We start from the raw sequence: 16,215 nt of genomic DNA on the forward strand, positions 1-16,215 counted from the left end.
AGCCTACTATGCGTTTTACAGCACTACTCAGCGGCACAGAATTATCGATAACGTGTCATCGTAAAACACAAGCTGCATTGCTTGTTCATTAAATTTTATTAATTTATTTTATTTGCCTATTTGACGCGTAGAAAAATGGCATTCCAATTGCCCACGACAACTGCAGCGAGCGCGCCCAGCTTTTCGTTCGGCTTGAACACCGCACCAGCGACTGCTAATACCGGCGCCGCAGTTCCCGCCAAACCGGCCACATTTTCATTTGCCGCACCATCGCAAGCGGCTAATGCAGGTGGCGGCGATGCGGACGCCACAAAATCGGCAGCGCCGCCACCGTTTGGCGGCTTCGGCTTGTCGGTAACACAATCGGCACCAGGCCTGTCAAATCCACTCACGGGCTTAGGTGGCGGTGGACTCGGCGCATCCGCTGCGTCAACAGCAGTGGGTGCAGCAGCACCAGCCGCTGCAACAGCTCCCGCCTTTGGGGGATTTTTGGCCCAGCCAGCGGCGGGGTCTGTCACCACAACAACAGCAGCAGCCACAACAGCCAATCCACTTGGCGGCGGCGGCGGCCTCTCACTGGGACTGACCACGACACCCAAAAGCACAACAGCCATTGCACCGGTCGCAGCCGCCCCTGTAGCCTCACTCGCTGGCGCAGCACCTGCCGCTGGAGCTGGCACTTTTGCAAACTTGTCCACAGCGACTAAGACTACAGATTCGTCAACGGTTGCAAATGCTACACAATTGTCGTACAATCAGCTCGAGGAGCACATCAACAAGTGGACGCTGGAGTTTGAGGAGCAGGAGAAGGTCTTCACCGAGCAGGCAACACAGATAAACGCCTGGGACAAACTGCTCATTGGCAACAATCAGAAGATCATCGAGCTGAATGATGCTGTGCAAAAGGTGAAGAATGATCAACAGGTGCTCGATCAGGAGCTGGAATTCATTGCCACGCAGCACAAGGAACTGGAGGAGAGTCTGGCGCCGCTGGAGAAGGAATTCACAAGCTTGCCGCGCGTGGATCAGGAACGCAGTCAGACCTATCTGATGGTCGAGAATCTGGATACGCAGCTTAAGCAGATGTCCGAGGATCTAAAGGAGGTGATTGATAATCTGAACGAGGCCAACAAGGGCCAGGACAACACGGATCCAATCATACAAATTGGCAAGATACTCAACGCGCACATGAACTCCCTGCAATGGATCGAATCGCAGTCCACGCACATCTGCAAGAAGCTCGACGACATTGGCAAAATACACGAGTCCCAAAAACGCGACATCTTTCGCGCTCCATATTAAATCTGAATAAAAAATTATTTGTATTTGTTATTAACAATTGTATGTATGCAGTTAAAGTTCACCTAACGAGCTGGTTTCTTGGGAGGAATCCTCAAGCAGCCGGAGAAATTCTCTTGTATTTCAAAAGTGGCCTCCATTGAGCTTTTTTGATCCGAAACGGCGGTTACTTCTTTCGCGAGCATCAAAAGCGATTCCATATTTAAATTTATTCATTATTATCGTACACAGGAGTATGTAGAATAAAAAGGTATAAATTTAAGGCATATAAAACCCGTCGACATCCGCTCGTCCGCCCTATTAATAATTCTTGAAGTACTTAAGTCTAAACATGGGCGCCTTCTTGCCCCTGCAGCCCAGTGCGAAGTAGCCGCTGTTGGGCGAGAAGGCAATGGTGTTCACGTGGCCCAAGTGCTCGCTTTGGCCCGGGAAATTGGCGTAGACTGTGGCGCTGGGAAAATGCGCCAGCTTCAGCGCATTGGGCACCTGGCGCGAGCTCATGGCCAGCAGCTCGGAGGTGTGGTTAAAGAGTAGATCCGTGATGCCAGTGCGCAGATTCATGAAACGCTTCTCCGGCTGCGGCACGGTCGACTTGTAGATGCTCTCGTAGTCGTACACATTGACCACGCCCTCGTTGCTGCCGGTGGCCAGCATGCGTTGATTGGGCGCTAGCTGAAGCACCCGGCCACTGACGCAGCCATCGTCGATGAAGCTGTGCTCGATGCAGTTCTGACGCAGCGACAACACGTTCACATTGCACTCGGAACTGCTGCAGAGCAAACGCTGCGAATCGGCCGTAAAGCACATGCCACGCACCACACCCTCCTGCTTGAAGCTGTGCAGCAGCTCGTTCGTGTGGCTGGTCAGCAAATGAATGGCGCCAAATTTGCCGGGCGCTGCGATATATTTGCCGCAGGGCGAGACCTCAAAGCGACGAAAGTAGCGTATGCTGCGGGGCAGCATCAGCTTGGTTTCCTTGGCCTCCAGCAGATCATATGAATAGTAGAAGGGCCTCAGCGAGCCGAAGAAGGCCTTGGTGCCGCATGGCGCGATGCGGGCACAGGTCAGTGGGAACTTCTGAAAGCGCATGCTATGCAGCTTCTCGTTCTTTTGCCCGTCCACGCTGTAAATGCTGGCCAGGCAGCTCTCGCCGGCAACTAGTGCAGCCGTGCTGGTCGGATGGAATTGGATGCTCGATACGCAGCCCTCGCTGTAGGTGGCGCGATTCAGATCCTTTGTGCGCTTAAAGTTCAATGTTTTGGGCTGCAGGCCCTGCGCCTTGGCCTTGCGATCAATGAAGCCCACAGTTTTGAGCAGTGGTTCCTCCTCAGATTCATCTGAATCAACTGCATCCTGCTTTTTGTCCAGTGACGCCCACTTCGGCTGGTTGATGGTGCGTTGAAAGCGCGCCGTCAAATATTCCTTGTATGATTTGTCTTTGCGCAAGTGCGTCAATGGGCCCGAGTGTCGCGTGCGTCGCTTCACCTCACCAACTTCTAGGTCCTCATCGTCGGAGTCTGTCCAGGCGGGTTTGTGTTTCTTGGCCGTCTCCTCTGCTGTGTCCGCGTCGTCGTCGGCAGCTGCCGTCGCCTTACTCTCGCTATCGCTCTTGGCGCGTTTCTTGCCCACCGACTTGGCCAAGTTCGATAGAAACGTTTGCTTATCGCCGAAAATCAACTTTTCCGTGGGCACCTCCACATAGGCTGGTTCCACTTCGTCTGCGCCAAACTTTCGTCTAGTTTTGGGCGGTTTGTGTTCATGCTTGGCATACATGGCCATCAGTTCCTGCAGATCCTCCAGGCCATCACTTGACTCGTCACCGCTCATTTTGATATTTCTATTTTTGAATGCACTCAACTTCTGCTGTAATTTGCGTTTAAAATAAATCCCGACACAGTAGAAATATTTTAACCGCACGTGTGTCTACCAGGGCTGGCTAACAATATTGCAAAACATCGATATATCGACTATGATGACACGATGAATATTAAGTATCGATACTTTATCGAAATTCAAAAAATTATGCGCCTAATTGTAGGCTCTTGCTGTGTAGCTAAAACGTTTTTCTGTTCATTAAAAATTAGTTAACATATTCAAACAACGGCAGCTCTGCTGTTTCCGCCCTTGAAACATTGCTCTGACTGTGAATGGAATGTTTGGGTAGCTTGGTGGGGCGGCGACAACGTGCCCGCAAATGCAAGTGGATGAAGCGCAGCAATTTAAATATGTCCAGCAAAACATTGAAGACGATAACATAGCCCATTTGCACCAGACCCATGACGCTGACGCCGACAAAGAGGGCCAGAACACCGCCAAAGGATACTGCAAGATAACAAGACCAGGTTTCAAACGGTTTGCCCAAAATCTATTTGCAGCTCTTACCAATCAGATCCTCAAAACTGAAAACGACATCCCGCCGAAAGCGCACCTTGGGTGGTATCAGATCCCAGCGAAAGCTTGAAGTGGCCGTCTCAACGCTCGCCGCCTCCTCGTTGTTTTTCATGCCCCACGAGCTCTTCTTCATCGTCTGCATGGTGTACTCGATTTCCGTGCAGGTCGATGGACACTTGCAAATGTGCAGCGCCCAGATGGGCCACTTAAAATCCAGCAGGCACTCAAAGCCCGCCGGATTGCAGCTGGGTCCCTCCACAAACGGATAGAAGAAGGGCACACAGTTGCACATTTCCAGCGCCATGATGGCGCGACAGCGTGCCAGGCACAACGACTTGCTATAGATCTGCGGGAAGAGAGTTTTCCGACTGTGAGGGATTGGGAATGCGAATATCGACTCTACATGCCTTGAGATTGGAGGTTTCCTCGTCATTGAAAACGCACTTGCGCTGCTCCACGCTAAGCTCCCGCAGGTTCTTCGAAGCTCTGCAAGGTATTATTAAGAAATGGAAGAACTATTGCTGGAGAGGATCACTTACACCGTCTCGAGCACCTTAAACGAGGCCGTTATTTCATCCGACTTGTGCAGAGCGACAATGTTGGCCTCCGTGGCGGACACCTCATAGGGTGAGTGCACATCCAGCTGAAGGGAAAGGCTTTATTTAGTAGACCACAGACTATGTATACATATATACTAACCACGCCCGTGCTCTCGTAGAGATCCATGCTTATATAGCACTGTTGCTTGCCGTATTGGCAGGTGAGCGGCTCCTGCAGCTGCTCGTACTGCACGGGTCTGCCGGGATCATGATGTTATATTTATTTAAAATGACCTGCTGCTACTCACTTCTTGCCCAGCACCGCGGACATGGGTGAGTTGATGGCATAGCAGGAGCCGCGCTCCGTCATGACCATCTGCACATGGACCTTGAAGTTGGCATCAAAGCTGCTGATGACCTGCTCGAAGGGTCGGTTAATGGTCTGAATTATGTCGTACAAATCAATCTGATCGAAGCGCTCGTCGCTCGCAAACTTGGTGAGCTCCGCGTAGTTGCTGGCGGTGGCATTGACGACCGCATAGAGAAAGTCCATGATATAAAAGTAGTCCTCATCAATGATGGACACATTCCACGCCTCCTGTATCAGCTTGTTGGCCTTGAACGAATCGATGTGATCATAATAGCACAGCGTAACCGCTGGCAGCGAACCATTCCAGCCCCGATAATCGCGATCCACCGAGATGACCGTGGGCGAGGTCAGATACCTCGCTATCTGCACCTCGCTGAGCATGTAGACAGCAAAGACGCTGCCCAAGATCACCAGGAACCAGAGTAAGCTGCAGGGAAGCAGATCCAGAGCTGTGTTTACCCAAATCTGTCGCTCTTCTAATATACAAGATGTGCTTAAAAACTAGACTAAAAAATCGATATTTATCGATTTTGGAAGAGCAGAGTAAGCTATAGATAGACCAACAGGACCGGATCATTGCGGAGTTCATCCTGATCGAGGATTGGCGACGTCTTCTACTGCCTTAAGCTTACAGTTATCCATGATATCCCTATTCTGGCCTAGATTAGCCGTCGTCACCCGCTTACCGCTCGGCCATGTGCAGGCCGCGATTGACCGTCAGGCGTATGGCCAGCAAGCTGGTCTCGTCGCCCGCCTGGGCCGTAACATCCCGCAGACGAGCGCTCACAGCGCGGAGTAGCCGCAGAAGAAGGCAGCCAATGACCAGCAGCCAGTGCCGCGTCCAGGCGGAGCAGCGTTTCAGCAGGAGTAACAGGCGCGAGCGCATCCTCAAACGAAATAAAATGCCAACAAATCCGGACAAGCTTCATTTATTGAATGCGCCTTCAGACAAAGCCCCTGAGCGATTTATTGCCCAGATCGATTTGTATCAGGAATATAACAATGACCAGCAAAGCATTGACAAACTGCCGCAAAACAAAGAACAAAATGAGATTGCGTTTGTGATTGTGTTGGGTAAATATGTCGGCACTTACCCCGCCCAGCGCAAGGGTGTCCAGGTCGACAAGCCCACAGGCGGCCAGGGGTTGGGCCTGATTAGTCTGGAGTTGGAGCAGAAAACGATTAATGGAACGTTCTTGGCGCGTGTCGCTAGCCTCCAGCTGGTTGAGCAACAGAAAGAGCTGGCATTTCTGGCAATAGGAGTGGAAAAGAGTTGGTTATTAGGAGTTAGGTATCAATGGAGTCGACTCACCTGCTCAACGATGCGCTCATTGGCCCTGAGCACAAACCAAATGCGTGCGCCATGCAGCAGAAGCCACAAGGAACGATAGCAATAGAGCAACCAGTCGCTCAATTGCGCCAGCTCGAGCAGGCGAAACACATTGAACACCTCGTAGGAGAGGCTCAGCAGCGAGTTACCAAAGCTAAGCAGCAGCACGAGTCCAAAACGGGCCAAGAGTTTAGCTTGAACGCCATCCAAGGCGACGGCAACCAGGCGCAGCTGCTCCAGCGACTGCGACTCCAAGGCCAGGACACAGATGCCAACGGGACGCCCACGCAGCTGTGCCAGGCGCTGGTTGAGCTGTGCATATAACAGGCAGAGCAGTCGGTGTGCCAGGACATATTGCAGCAGGCTCAGGCTGATCATCAGGCTGGGCAGTTGATGGGCACAATTACTGGGCACGCTCAGACGCCAGTCGAAGTTCAGCCAGGCGCTGTCCACCACAGCGCAGACTGCATGAAAGCCAATTATCACGCAGAGCAGCCGCAGCGCATGCTGCTCAAATCCTGCGAAGAGTTGACGTGCTGCAGCAGTCGCGTCCTCGAAGAGCAGCGCCTGCAGGCGACATAGCTGCAGCCAAAGTTGTCTATGGAATCGTGCGCTGCGATAAACCCGCAGCGAGAATAGCGCCGTCAACAACATGTTCGCCGGATACTCGGCAAAATAAAACAGCTTCTGTATGGTCAAAACTTGCTTGTAGAACTTCATGGTGATCAAACGGTTTAGCGTGTAGAACCAAACGCAGCCCAGCAGCAGCACGGACCAGACCAGGTGTAGATATGCCAACCGTTCGCCGGGCGGGGAAACGCCCAGCCAGCGGCTAAGGCCGAGCAGCAGGCGCAGGCCTATCCGTCTATCGCTCCAACTGTTCATGTGTGGGACGCCAGGTAAACTGAATGCCCATTATAATTGGAAAGCATTTAAGGTGTTTGATTAATGATGCGCCAGCTGTCCGGATGTGCCTAATTGCAGCTAATTGAAAGGCGTGAAAACGCGCTTGACCCAAACATCATGTTGCAGCTCAAGTTGAAGCAGGCGTCACGCAAGAAACGCCTCACAGATGTCTGGTCACAGCCCCAGCAAGGATCTTCAACGCCATGGAAGCAGCAAAGGTATGACTAGTAGGCTGGGATGGTGGTTGGGCTGTGGGCTTGAGGGTATTTCTCGATCTCTCTGTGGATGTCCAGCCGGCAGTAAGACAGTGGAGAAAGCAACTGAGTAAGAACAGGGCAAGGTACGTGCTCATAAAGTAGCTTGAGACCAAAGGTTCCTCGTCAAGAGTACTTCATCGTCATCAATCTGAAGGTCGATAGTCCAATTAGCATCGCGGTCAGAATCTCCCCAACTAATGCTTGTTACATAAATCGCACCCAGGAACTGGAATCTAACGCAGCACCTGTACAAATTGAACGCTGAGCAGCTGCATCAGGAGCTGTGGCTGCTGTTGCTCATCTGCGTGCTGGCTGGCAGTGCGCCCCTCGCTGTATTTCCACGCTGCTCGAGCCGCGTCCATGCTGCAGTGCAGCATGTCTGGCTGTTGGCCCTGTACATTTGGCTTTGCTGCGCCGCCTACTTGGAACTGGCGGATGGGTCACAGGATCGTAACAATCTGGAGCGTAACTTTTACATATTCGAGTCTGTAACCTATCTCATACACATACCCTGCATTATGATCCTGAGCATGCGCTGGAAGCGACGCATTGCCGGGGTATTCCAAGCAATTGGAGAGTTCGATTTGGCCTGTGGTTATATTGTTGATCGTCGGCGCATCCGGCGCTTTGTGCGTCATCAGCTGTGGCTGCTGCTAATCCTTGCCAGCTGCTGCATACCCATTGTGCTCTCCCATCGCGACTATGAGATGTGCAAGTCCTTGGTCAACCTGAGCACCTATGTGCTGCCCAACATCTTGAGCTCCATTTCCTTTGTGCTCTACTATGCCCTGCTGCAGGGCATCAGGCTGCGTCTGCATCGCTTGGCCAGGGCATTGCAAGTGGAACTCCAGCGTGGACCTTTGACCCGGCGTGCGGAGCTCCAGCAACTGCGCGGGCAACACACGCAACTGCTGCACTTCACCAAGAGAGTTAATCAGACTTTTGGGGTTTCTGTGCTGTTGCTGTACGTGAGCTCTCTGATTAATTTCAATACGAACTTGTTTCTCGTCTATAAGGCCATTGAGAAGCCTGGTAAGGCCGACTGGCCCTGGCTGGCGTACACGATCTTGTGGCTTCTGATGCACACGGGCAAAATGTTCTTCATACTTTACTTCAATCACAACGTGCAGCAGCTGGTATTTTTCTGTTGAATACAATTATAAATAAAGTTATTTATGCACTCGTTTCCACAGCAAACCCATTGTGCGGCACTGTTGAGCAAAGTGAGCGCAGCTGGCGAGGATTTGCTGGAGACCATAAATCACTTTGCGCTCCAGCTGCAGGGAAATGTGCGCGCACACGTGGCCTGCGGCCTCTTCGAGTTGGACTATAAGCTTATTCCAGCGGTACGTGCTCACTCTTCTTTTTAAATATAGCTCATAACTAATATATATTTCAGCTGCTGATGACCACGGCCAATTTGTTTATATTTCTGCTGCAATATGACATAACATTTCAAGCATTGGCACGCGCAATGAACATAACGGCATTTTAAATGTTATCGATAGCTTTGAGGCAGCGTAATGCACTTATCGATAGCTTGCAGATATCGGTTAAATTGCAGCCCTGGCAAACACCTGCGCTGCGCATCTCGCAACATTTTTTGCACATTTATTTGCGCTTCTTATATTAAATAAAAACAATTATTAATTAATATGTGTGACGTTGCAACGGTGCAGAAAATCGCCAACTGTCTGGGCGTTGCGCCCGGCAAGATTCAGCTCAACGAAGAGCAGGTAAAACACCAAGGTGGACACATGTGTAAATATATCTGTGATTAATATAATTTCTGTTGTCAAGGTCGTAACGCGCACTGGCGCCCAAAACAAAACCGTGTCGGGCTTTGCCACCATACTGGAGAGTCTGGCGCGTGAGTCCAAATCGGAGACGGCACAGAACAGTATTGTCACAAAGGAGGTGCAGGCACAGGTTTACCAGTGGATCGAATTCGCGGTGCTCTACGTGGCGCCCGGCTCCAAGGACAAGCACGTGTCCAAGCAGCTGCTGGCCGACTTCAACAAGCTATTCATCAGCAAATCCTACCTGGTGGGCCACTTCATAACGCTAGCCGACCTGGCGGTGTATTATGCCATCAGTGAACTCGTGGTAAGTGCTTGTGAAAGAATGCACAAAAATACTGGAACCTATTTCAATATATATATCGTATAGAAATCGCTCTCGCCGTTGGATAAGGAGAACTATCTGAATTTATCCCGCTGGTTTGATCATTTGCAGCAGCGACCCGAAATACATCAGGGCGAACCAATGCTGAATTTCACGACAATTTATCTGCACAATTGGGCAACAGGCACGCACATTTAATTAGCAAAACGATTCCCATATTTATTTCTACACTTTTACATACATTTATCTGCGAGCCAATGGAATCTTGTATATTCGTTAGTGTAGTCATTTTGAAAAGAAATATATAATTACAAATGTAGATGATACTTATTGGATGACAATCATTTTCGATGCGTTGGCGGCGGCGGCGGTGGCGGCGGCAGCTGTTGCGCTGTATAGCAGCGACTTGTGCTTCTCCAACATCAGTTTGCCGGCACCTCGCGCGGCGAGCTGAGCGAGTTGTTCAGCTCGCTGGGCTCGGTGCATTTCCAGAGGCCGTACGTTTTGCCCACCGTGGTCTGCCACAGGCGCAGCGTGCCATCCTCGGAGCCACTTGCATACAGTTCGCCATCCGGACTGAATTTCACTGAATGCACTGGTCCAAAGTGACCCTTGAAGGATTCTGAATGGAACACAAACGTATTAGCCAGGTCGGAGTAGTGTGTTTTGTTGTGCTTACCAATTTCGTTGCCTGTTATATAATCGAATTTATACATCTTAAAGTCTTCGCCTCCGCAGACAAAGACATGCTTATCCGGGTGCAGGCTGGCGGACGCCACGTTGGTCGGCACCTTCACCTCCTTTAGCTTTTTGAGCGTCTCGATCTCCCAGAAGCTGATGGTCGAGCCGTGCGTTATTGTCAGCACATGATTGTCGTGCGAGATCTCCAGACTGTTGGGATTGTTGGCGAATTGCAGACGCTGCACCTCGATGCCGGTCATGCGATCCCACAGCCGGACCGTCTTATCATCCGCCGCCGAAATGATGCACTTGTCGTCCCGGCAGAATAACGCACGCTTTATGGCACCGCCATGACCCGCATACAGCTCCGGCTCGGCATCCGGTTGCTCCAAATTGAAGACACGGACCAGTTTCTCATTGCTGCCGGTGACAATGTTCTCGGAGCTATTGTCAAAGGCGACGCTCTTCACAATATGCTTGTGCTGGAAACTGTGGATTTCGGCGCCGCTCACCGCGTTCCATACCTTGCCGGTAAAATCGGCGGCGCCCGATGCGGCCAGCGTTGCATTCCGATTGAGTGCAACGCCCCAAACGGCGCCCTTGTGACCCTCAAAGGTGCCCACCCAGTCGCCGGTGTCCCCGTGACGCAACATCGGGCTGCCATCTGCAAAAAAGGCAACGACAATTTAATTCAATTCTTAATTGCGCCAACTAAATACACTGCGTGCGTGTGTGTGTGTGTGTGTGTGTGAGTGTGTGAGCGGCGGAAGCTACCTTGACTCAACGAGTACGCTCAATGCCAACGACCTGACGCAGTGGCTGCGACGACGACGGCGATTCGTGCTCGCAAATGGGCAGCCGCCGTGCACCAAGTTCACGTCATTTCCATTTGCAACGTGATCGACAGACAGAACGAGACACTGAGAAAGAGAGCGGGGAGGGGTTGTGTGAATAATGTGCAGGGACGCAAATCAAAGCGTTCAATCAGAGCTTTTTAATTCTCGCTTCGGATGTTATCAAACACTGTTATACACTGTTCCCAAACAGAATAGAGGGAATATAGCTGTACTTTGATGCACTGTTCCCAAGCCAGATAGGGGTAATATTGCTTGTACTATATACACTGTTCCCAAACAAAATAGGGGGAATGGCGCTCAATTTTGGCACATCCTTTCCAAAATAAATAGGGGGAATATTACTGTTCCCAAGCAAAATATGGGGAATATTGCTTCATACAAATTTCCGCAATTTGAGCATTATTAAAATGTTTAAGCCACGCTCCCTAGTCGGGCGTATACCCTTTTCAATCGAGTGGAAGCCCAAATAGCTGCATGAAACACTTGGAAACAGGAAAACAATTACAATAATGGGAACAGAGTAGCAGACAGCTGGTAGCTTCCGACTGCAACACTTTTGATTGTTTATTTTTTTTTTTTAACGCGTCGCAGCTGCAGTGTATATATACATATATAAATATAGAAGTTTCAAGGTGCTTCCTGCGAACAACGAAAAACAACAAAGTTTTTTGAAAAGTTGCTAAACAAGGGGAAGCATTGCATTAAATGGCGATAAAAAAAATTAACTTGAACTTGCGATGGGAAATTTGCTTTCCGCATATGTATGTGTGTGTGTGTGTGTGTGTGACAATATTTTTGAAAGCACAAATACAAAACACACAAGTGTGTGCATACGTTTCTAGACACTGTCAAGGTAAAGAACGTATGTTAAATACATGTATATGTGTGCGTATATCTGTGTGTGTGTTTTGTGTATATAGCAGCAGGCGAGTGTCTGGCAAAGGGTTTTCGCTAAACTGGTTTCGTTTTCATAATTTTTTGCTTTTGCATTTGGGTCAAGGTTGCAGCCAGGCTAGACATAGCTCAAGCTAGCACGATGCGTTGTCTCGGTGATGCCGCTTCTGGCCAATACATACAGAAGCGTAGATGCGTAGATAGCTGCACAAATAAAAATAACACAAGGACGCGTTTTTATACCCTCTACCTATTAAAAATAAATAACAGAGGGTATAATTGTAGAAGCATCTGCCATGGTCGTACAAGCAGTCTGTTATTTTAAGAGTTTCAGTGTTACCAGCTGTATTTCAAAAACAGGAACTAAATCCTGCTGAGCACAAATTGCCAGTAAGCAGGGTTGTTAGTACTTCTTATCGAGACGCCCGAAAAAAATCTAAATTTTACTTTGCTCGGCTGATGACCCCTGAAAAAAGTCGACAGTAGCACGAAAATAGCTGAATTGGCAAAGACTGCCTATAAACTAAAAAGAAATGCGCCCATTTTTAATATTGCGAAGCTTGGGCAAGTGGCACAGTGTATTGGTTATGGTATGTATAGAAGTAACAGGGTATCGCCTAGTCGGTCGCGTTCACGTTGAATTATTTGCTTACCTTTGCAAGCCGATATAAGAAAATAGCCGCTGTCGCAGATATCACTGAAATCCAAATGCACCACGGGTCTGGTATGTCCACTGCAGGTCAATGGAATCTGTCGCAAGTTATTGGCCGCCATTCTAAAAGCTAAAATCACCAGCGTTTTACTCCTCCTCTCTTTACTAACAACAAAAAAAAACCAATACTTTCTCGCTTTGTATACACTTGTAGCGTATTATGTGCCGTTTTGTCTAATTAATTAGTTATAACAAATAGCTAATAGTTGCTTGGTAGCTTATAAAACTTTGTACTTTGTTTTGCTTTTTGGAGTTGTTTTTTATTTTTATTTTTGTTTAATGCCGTTTCATGCTCCTAGCTGCACTACTTTTTCATACAGTTCGTGTCCTTGGCAGCTGCACTGCGTGTTGCGTTATTATTGTTGTTGCTCTTGTGTCGGTCACCGCTTTTAACGGCACTTTTTTTTGTCAAAAAACAAGTGGAAACAAATTATTTACAAATTTTGCGCTGTTTTCAATTGTTTTTGATTAGCAAGAAATGGAATAAAAATAATTACGCGACACGCTTTTGTTGTTGTTGCACGATTTGGCTGCCGAATGATTGTTGCGAAAAGAATCGACGGCACAGCAATGCTATCGATAATTGCACAACACGCCGGAAAATATCGATAGTTATGCGCACAAATCATCGATTTGCAGCAGCTCATATGTTTTTAAAAGCTCACTTGCATGAATTGATTGCGCTTTCAACAGATTCAAAAATAATCTAGGCGCAACAGTTGTTTTTTCTATTTGAGTTAACAAATATCTGCGAAGTCTCGAATTATATTGAGAGCGTGAACAACAGATTTGGCATTCCAAAGTACTTACTGTCTGCACGTCTCTCTGATATCTTTATACGTTATTATCGCACAGATTTTGCACCTATGTTTGGGTTATGAGAAGGCAAAAATATAGCTTCTGTTAAATATAGCCTCACGTTCGAATCCCGTGCATGCTCAAAAAAGAAAGTGCCGTCTTTATTGCATAAAAACGTGTCCAACGTTTTTTTTTAGTATTTGCTCAATGATCTCAGCAGTATCTAAATGATAAGAAATACGTTTGCAACCTGCTCAGGTATAAATAAATATGATATTTTTTAAATATTATTGTAATGATGATTACGGGAGTCTAAGCTAAGAAAACGAATTCTGTTAAATACGTGCTTGAATATTTTTTCCAATTGGGAATTAACTTTCCTTAGTGGAAAAAGTCTACACAAATTCCTTCGGCTCTGAGTTTAGAAAACTCTCCAATTGCTGATCCAATTGTCTCCATGTTCTATGTACGAAGCATAATTAGATTCAAAAAATTAAAATAGGCATGCTAAAAATGTGCACATATTACATTCACCGCCGTGTCTCGAGTTTTGCTGTGAGATAATCATCAACACGAGATACAATAAAAAAGAAGGTGAGATAATAAAGCCATAAAAGTAAGGTACGCCAATTGCTGAAACTGCGGAATATGCTTATAAAATCTCAGCAAACGGCCGGAAAATGTATCAGTTGCAAATCTAGCTAGAACTTTCAACAAGTTAAGAAGATGCTGTGCCAGAGACAACAGCTCATCCTGCTCGGAGTCCTGGTGGCGGTCGGCTTGTCCGGGGCCGACAAGGTGCACAATATCGATGAGCTGACTGGTCGCAGATTCAACAAAGCCCGATTCTCCACGGAAGTGGCCACCGATAAGTACACGCCGCCGGAGGAGAAGGATCCCCAGTTCTGGTACGACTTGGCGCATGAAGAGATCGCCAAGAGGCTCCAATTGCCGCAGCCCGATGTGAAACGGGCCAAGAATCTGATCCTGTTCCTGGGCGACGGCATGTCCCTGACCACCGTGGCGGCGGCGAGAATCCTCAAAGGCCAACGTCAGGGTAAAACGGGCGAAGAATCCTCGCTCAGCTTTGAGCAGTTCCCCTACACGGGTCTCAGCAGGGTGAGTCGCAAGCCAGCGCTAGGAGAAGCCTTCATCCAAATTATTCGCTACTTTACGCTTCCATAGACCTACTGCTCCAATGCCCAGGTGCCGGACTCGGCATGCACTGCCACCGCTTATCTGTGCGGCGTGAAGACGAACATCATCGAGATCGGGGTCAGCGCTGCGGTCAGCTTCAATAACTGCACCGAGAGTCAGACGCCTGAGAACCGGCTGACCTCCATTGCGGAGTGGGCACAGAATGCGGGCAAATCCACAGGCATTGTGACAACGACCACGCTAACCCATGCGAGTCCCTCGGGCGCCTACGCCAAGACGGCCAATCGCAACTGGGAGTGCGATACGGATGTTGCCAGCTACGGCGTTGACCCCAGCGAATGCGTTGACATGGCCACCCAGTTGATTACCCAGGTGCCTGGCAAGAATTTTGATATTATGTTCGGCGGCGGCATGGGCAAATTTCTGCCAAAATCCATACAGGATTCGCACGGCAATCCCGGCGAACGCTCCGATGACGTCAATCTGCTCGCCAGCTGGCAGGCCAGGCACGAGGGCGGCGTCCTGGTCACCAATCGCAAACAGCTGCTCAGCGTCAACGTGTCGGCCGTGTCCAGCATCATTGGACTCTTCCAGTCCAGCCTTATGAAATTTCACCTGGATGCCGATGAGAGCTACCAGCCAACGCTCTCCGAGCTGACCGAGGTGACGATCAAGAAGCTGAGCCAAAATGAGAACGGCTACTTTGCATTCATAGAAGGTAAGTGGAAGCTACTGGTCCATCCTGTCGATATCGATTCCTAAACTCTCGCGTCCAGGTGGCCTGATCGATTATGGCAATCATTATACCAAGGCGGGCTATGCGCTGGATGAGGCCCTGGAGTTCGAGAAGGCCATTCAGTTGGCCCGCGACATGACCGACATTGAGGACACGTTGATTGTGGTCACATCGGATCATGCGCACACGCTGTCCATTGCCGGCTATCCGGGACGCGGCACACCCATCCTGGGCCTAAATCAGCATGACACCGACATCAATGGCATCAAGTACAGCACGCTCAACTATGCCGTCGGACCCAAGAACTATCTGGACGAGAAGGGCCAGCGCATCGATCTGACCGATCAAATTGGCGGCAATGACTTCGAGTACCCCGGTTACATAACCAAGGAGCAGGGCACCCATTCGGGCGACGATGTGGGCATCTTTGCCTCCGGGCCGCAAAGCCATCTCTTTACGGGCATGATGCAACAGAGCACGATTCCGCATCTGATGGCCTATGCCGCCTGCATTGGCGACGGGCCCCAGCTCTGCGATGCCAAGTAGAGCGAATGCTTCTCTCTTCCATTAAAAGTGGCTGCCATTTAGTTCCGCTTTTTGTCCAATAAATCACTGCTCAGGGAAAGTAGATACATGATTATTAAAAGCCATCTTTTTCTGCCCGTACGGTATACTCCTCCCAAGATTCAAATAACTCATATTATGCCTCGTTGCAGACAGCCATATAATTATTTATAGGCATAATATAACCACAAGACCATGATCCAAACTTATTACGGTCCATAAGCAAAAAGATTACAAAGCTTCTGAACTTTATGTTAGGTTGTTTTCCTATCTTGGTCTGGTCCAAAATTAGTTAAACCCGTTCATGGAAGTATAGCACTCGTGTGGCATATATTTAACAAAAGTTATGATACCTTTTATTAAGTTAGGACTGTTTTTTTTTTTTTAACTCTTTCTCGTCTCTGTTGAGAGTAAATTATATTTGAAGATTAGTTTGAACCGATCCTATTAAAAGGCTAGTTAAGTTAGGTTAGCATAAGTTAGGTTAGGTTAGGATAAGTTAGGTTAGGTTAGCATAAGTTAGGTTAGGTTAGGATAAGCTAGGTTATGTCAGGTTAGGTTGGTCTTAATTTAAATGCTAAATAAAATTGTTTTACAAC

General features: G+C 48.8%; 8 protein-coding genes across 13 annotated transcripts; 4 read left to right on the forward strand and 4 right to left on the reverse strand.

Annotated features, from left to right (window-relative positions):
- Window positions 1-31: 31 nt before the first annotated feature.
- Nup62 (Nucleoporin 62kD) lies at window positions 32-1,339 on the forward strand. The gene has a single exon (XM_002059846.4). It carries the CDS (start codon window positions 136-138, stop codon window positions 1,300-1,302), a length of 1,167 nt encoding a protein of 388 aa, XP_002059882.2. The 5' UTR covers window positions 32-135; the 3' UTR covers window positions 1,303-1,339.
- A 154-nt stretch (window positions 1,340-1,493) lies between these two features.
- wcd (U3 small nucleolar RNA-associated protein 18 homolog wicked) lies at window positions 1,494-3,243 on the reverse strand. Its single transcript, XM_002059847.4, has one exon. It carries the CDS (start codon window positions 3,124-3,126, stop codon window positions 1,600-1,602), a length of 1,527 nt encoding a protein of 508 aa, XP_002059883.1. The 5' UTR covers window positions 3,127-3,243; the 3' UTR covers window positions 1,494-1,599.
- Window positions 3,244-3,371: 128 nt separating this feature from the next.
- Window positions 3,372-5,485, reverse strand: ppk3 (pickpocket 3). Its single transcript, XM_002059848.4, has 7 exons — window positions 5,286-5,485; window positions 4,538-5,026; window positions 4,390-4,486; window positions 4,230-4,333; window positions 4,098-4,176; window positions 3,682-4,036; window positions 3,372-3,621 (listed from the first exon to the last, which is right to left on the reverse strand). Exons 1-7 carry the CDS (start codon window positions 5,483-5,485, stop codon window positions 3,380-3,382), a joined length of 1,566 nt encoding a protein of 521 aa, XP_002059884.2. The 3' UTR covers window positions 3,372-3,379.
- A 12-nt stretch (window positions 5,486-5,497) lies between these two features.
- Window positions 5,498-7,306, reverse strand: Gr59e (Gustatory receptor 59e). Of its 2 annotated transcripts, XM_002059849.4 has the most exons (3): window positions 5,912-7,306; window positions 5,694-5,849; window positions 5,498-5,624 (listed from the first exon to the last, which is right to left on the reverse strand). In XM_002059849.4, exons 1-3 carry the CDS (start codon window positions 6,812-6,814, stop codon window positions 5,544-5,546), a joined length of 1,140 nt encoding a protein of 379 aa, XP_002059885.1. In that variant the 5' UTR covers window positions 6,815-7,306; the 3' UTR covers window positions 5,498-5,543. The 2 variants fall into 2 exon arrangements, with proteins under 2 accessions (XP_002059885.1, XP_032292057.1); XM_032436166.2 differs by having other exon boundaries at window positions 5,544-5,849.
- Gr59f (Gustatory receptor 59f) lies at window positions 6,953-8,629 on the forward strand. The gene is made up of 4 exons (XM_002059850.4): window positions 6,953-7,053; window positions 7,304-8,228; window positions 8,286-8,438; window positions 8,492-8,629. Exons 1-4 carry the CDS (start codon window positions 6,953-6,955, stop codon window positions 8,585-8,587), a joined length of 1,275 nt encoding a protein of 424 aa, XP_002059886.2. The 3' UTR covers window positions 8,588-8,629.
- Window positions 8,630-8,647: 18 nt separating this feature from the next.
- Window positions 8,648-9,535, forward strand: AIMP3 (aaRS-interacting multifunctional protein 3). The gene is made up of 3 exons (XM_002059851.4): window positions 8,648-8,828; window positions 8,893-9,198; window positions 9,262-9,535. The coding sequence occupies exons 1-3, from the start codon at window positions 8,748-8,750 to the stop codon at window positions 9,412-9,414; spliced, it is 540 nt and encodes a 179-aa protein (XP_002059887.1). The 5' UTR covers window positions 8,648-8,747; the 3' UTR covers window positions 9,415-9,535.
- On the reverse strand, window positions 9,377-12,893 carry wmd (serine-threonine kinase receptor-associated protein wmd). Of its 2 annotated transcripts, XM_015168386.3 has the most exons (4): window positions 12,490-12,893; window positions 12,302-12,430; window positions 9,896-10,561; window positions 9,377-9,838 (listed from the first exon to the last, which is right to left on the reverse strand). In XM_015168386.3, the coding sequence occupies exons 2-4, from the start codon at window positions 12,420-12,422 to the stop codon at window positions 9,639-9,641; spliced, it is 987 nt and encodes a 328-aa protein (XP_015023872.1). In that variant the 5' UTR covers window positions 12,423-12,430; window positions 12,490-12,893; the 3' UTR covers window positions 9,377-9,638. The 2 variants fall into 2 exon arrangements, with proteins under 2 accessions (XP_015023872.1, XP_002059888.1); XM_002059852.4 differs by having other exon boundaries at window positions 12,302-12,892.
- On the forward strand, window positions 12,038-16,214 carry LOC6636360 (membrane-bound alkaline phosphatase). 4 transcript variants are annotated; one of them, XM_070209606.1, is made up of 5 exons: window positions 12,039-12,238; window positions 13,661-13,752; window positions 13,825-14,277; window positions 14,344-15,034; window positions 15,093-16,214. In XM_070209606.1, the coding sequence occupies exons 3-5, from the start codon at window positions 13,885-13,887 to the stop codon at window positions 15,596-15,598; spliced, it is 1,590 nt and encodes a 529-aa protein (XP_070065707.1). In that variant the 5' UTR covers window positions 12,039-12,238; window positions 13,661-13,752; window positions 13,825-13,884; the 3' UTR covers window positions 15,599-16,214. The 4 variants fall into 4 exon arrangements, with proteins under 4 accessions (XP_032292054.1, XP_032292055.1, XP_070065707.1 ...); XM_032436163.2 differs by having other exon boundaries at window positions 12,038-12,238; window positions 13,633-14,277; XM_032436164.2 differs by having other exon boundaries at window positions 12,038-12,238; window positions 13,661-14,277.
- Window position 16,215: the final 1 nt, after the last annotated feature.

The sequence above is a fragment of the Drosophila virilis genome, chromosome 5, assembly GCF_030788295.1.
Source record: "Drosophila virilis strain 15010-1051.87 chromosome 5, Dvir_AGI_RSII-ME, whole genome shotgun sequence".
Lineage (NCBI taxonomy): Eukaryota > Metazoa > Arthropoda > Insecta > Diptera > Drosophilidae > Drosophila > Drosophila virilis.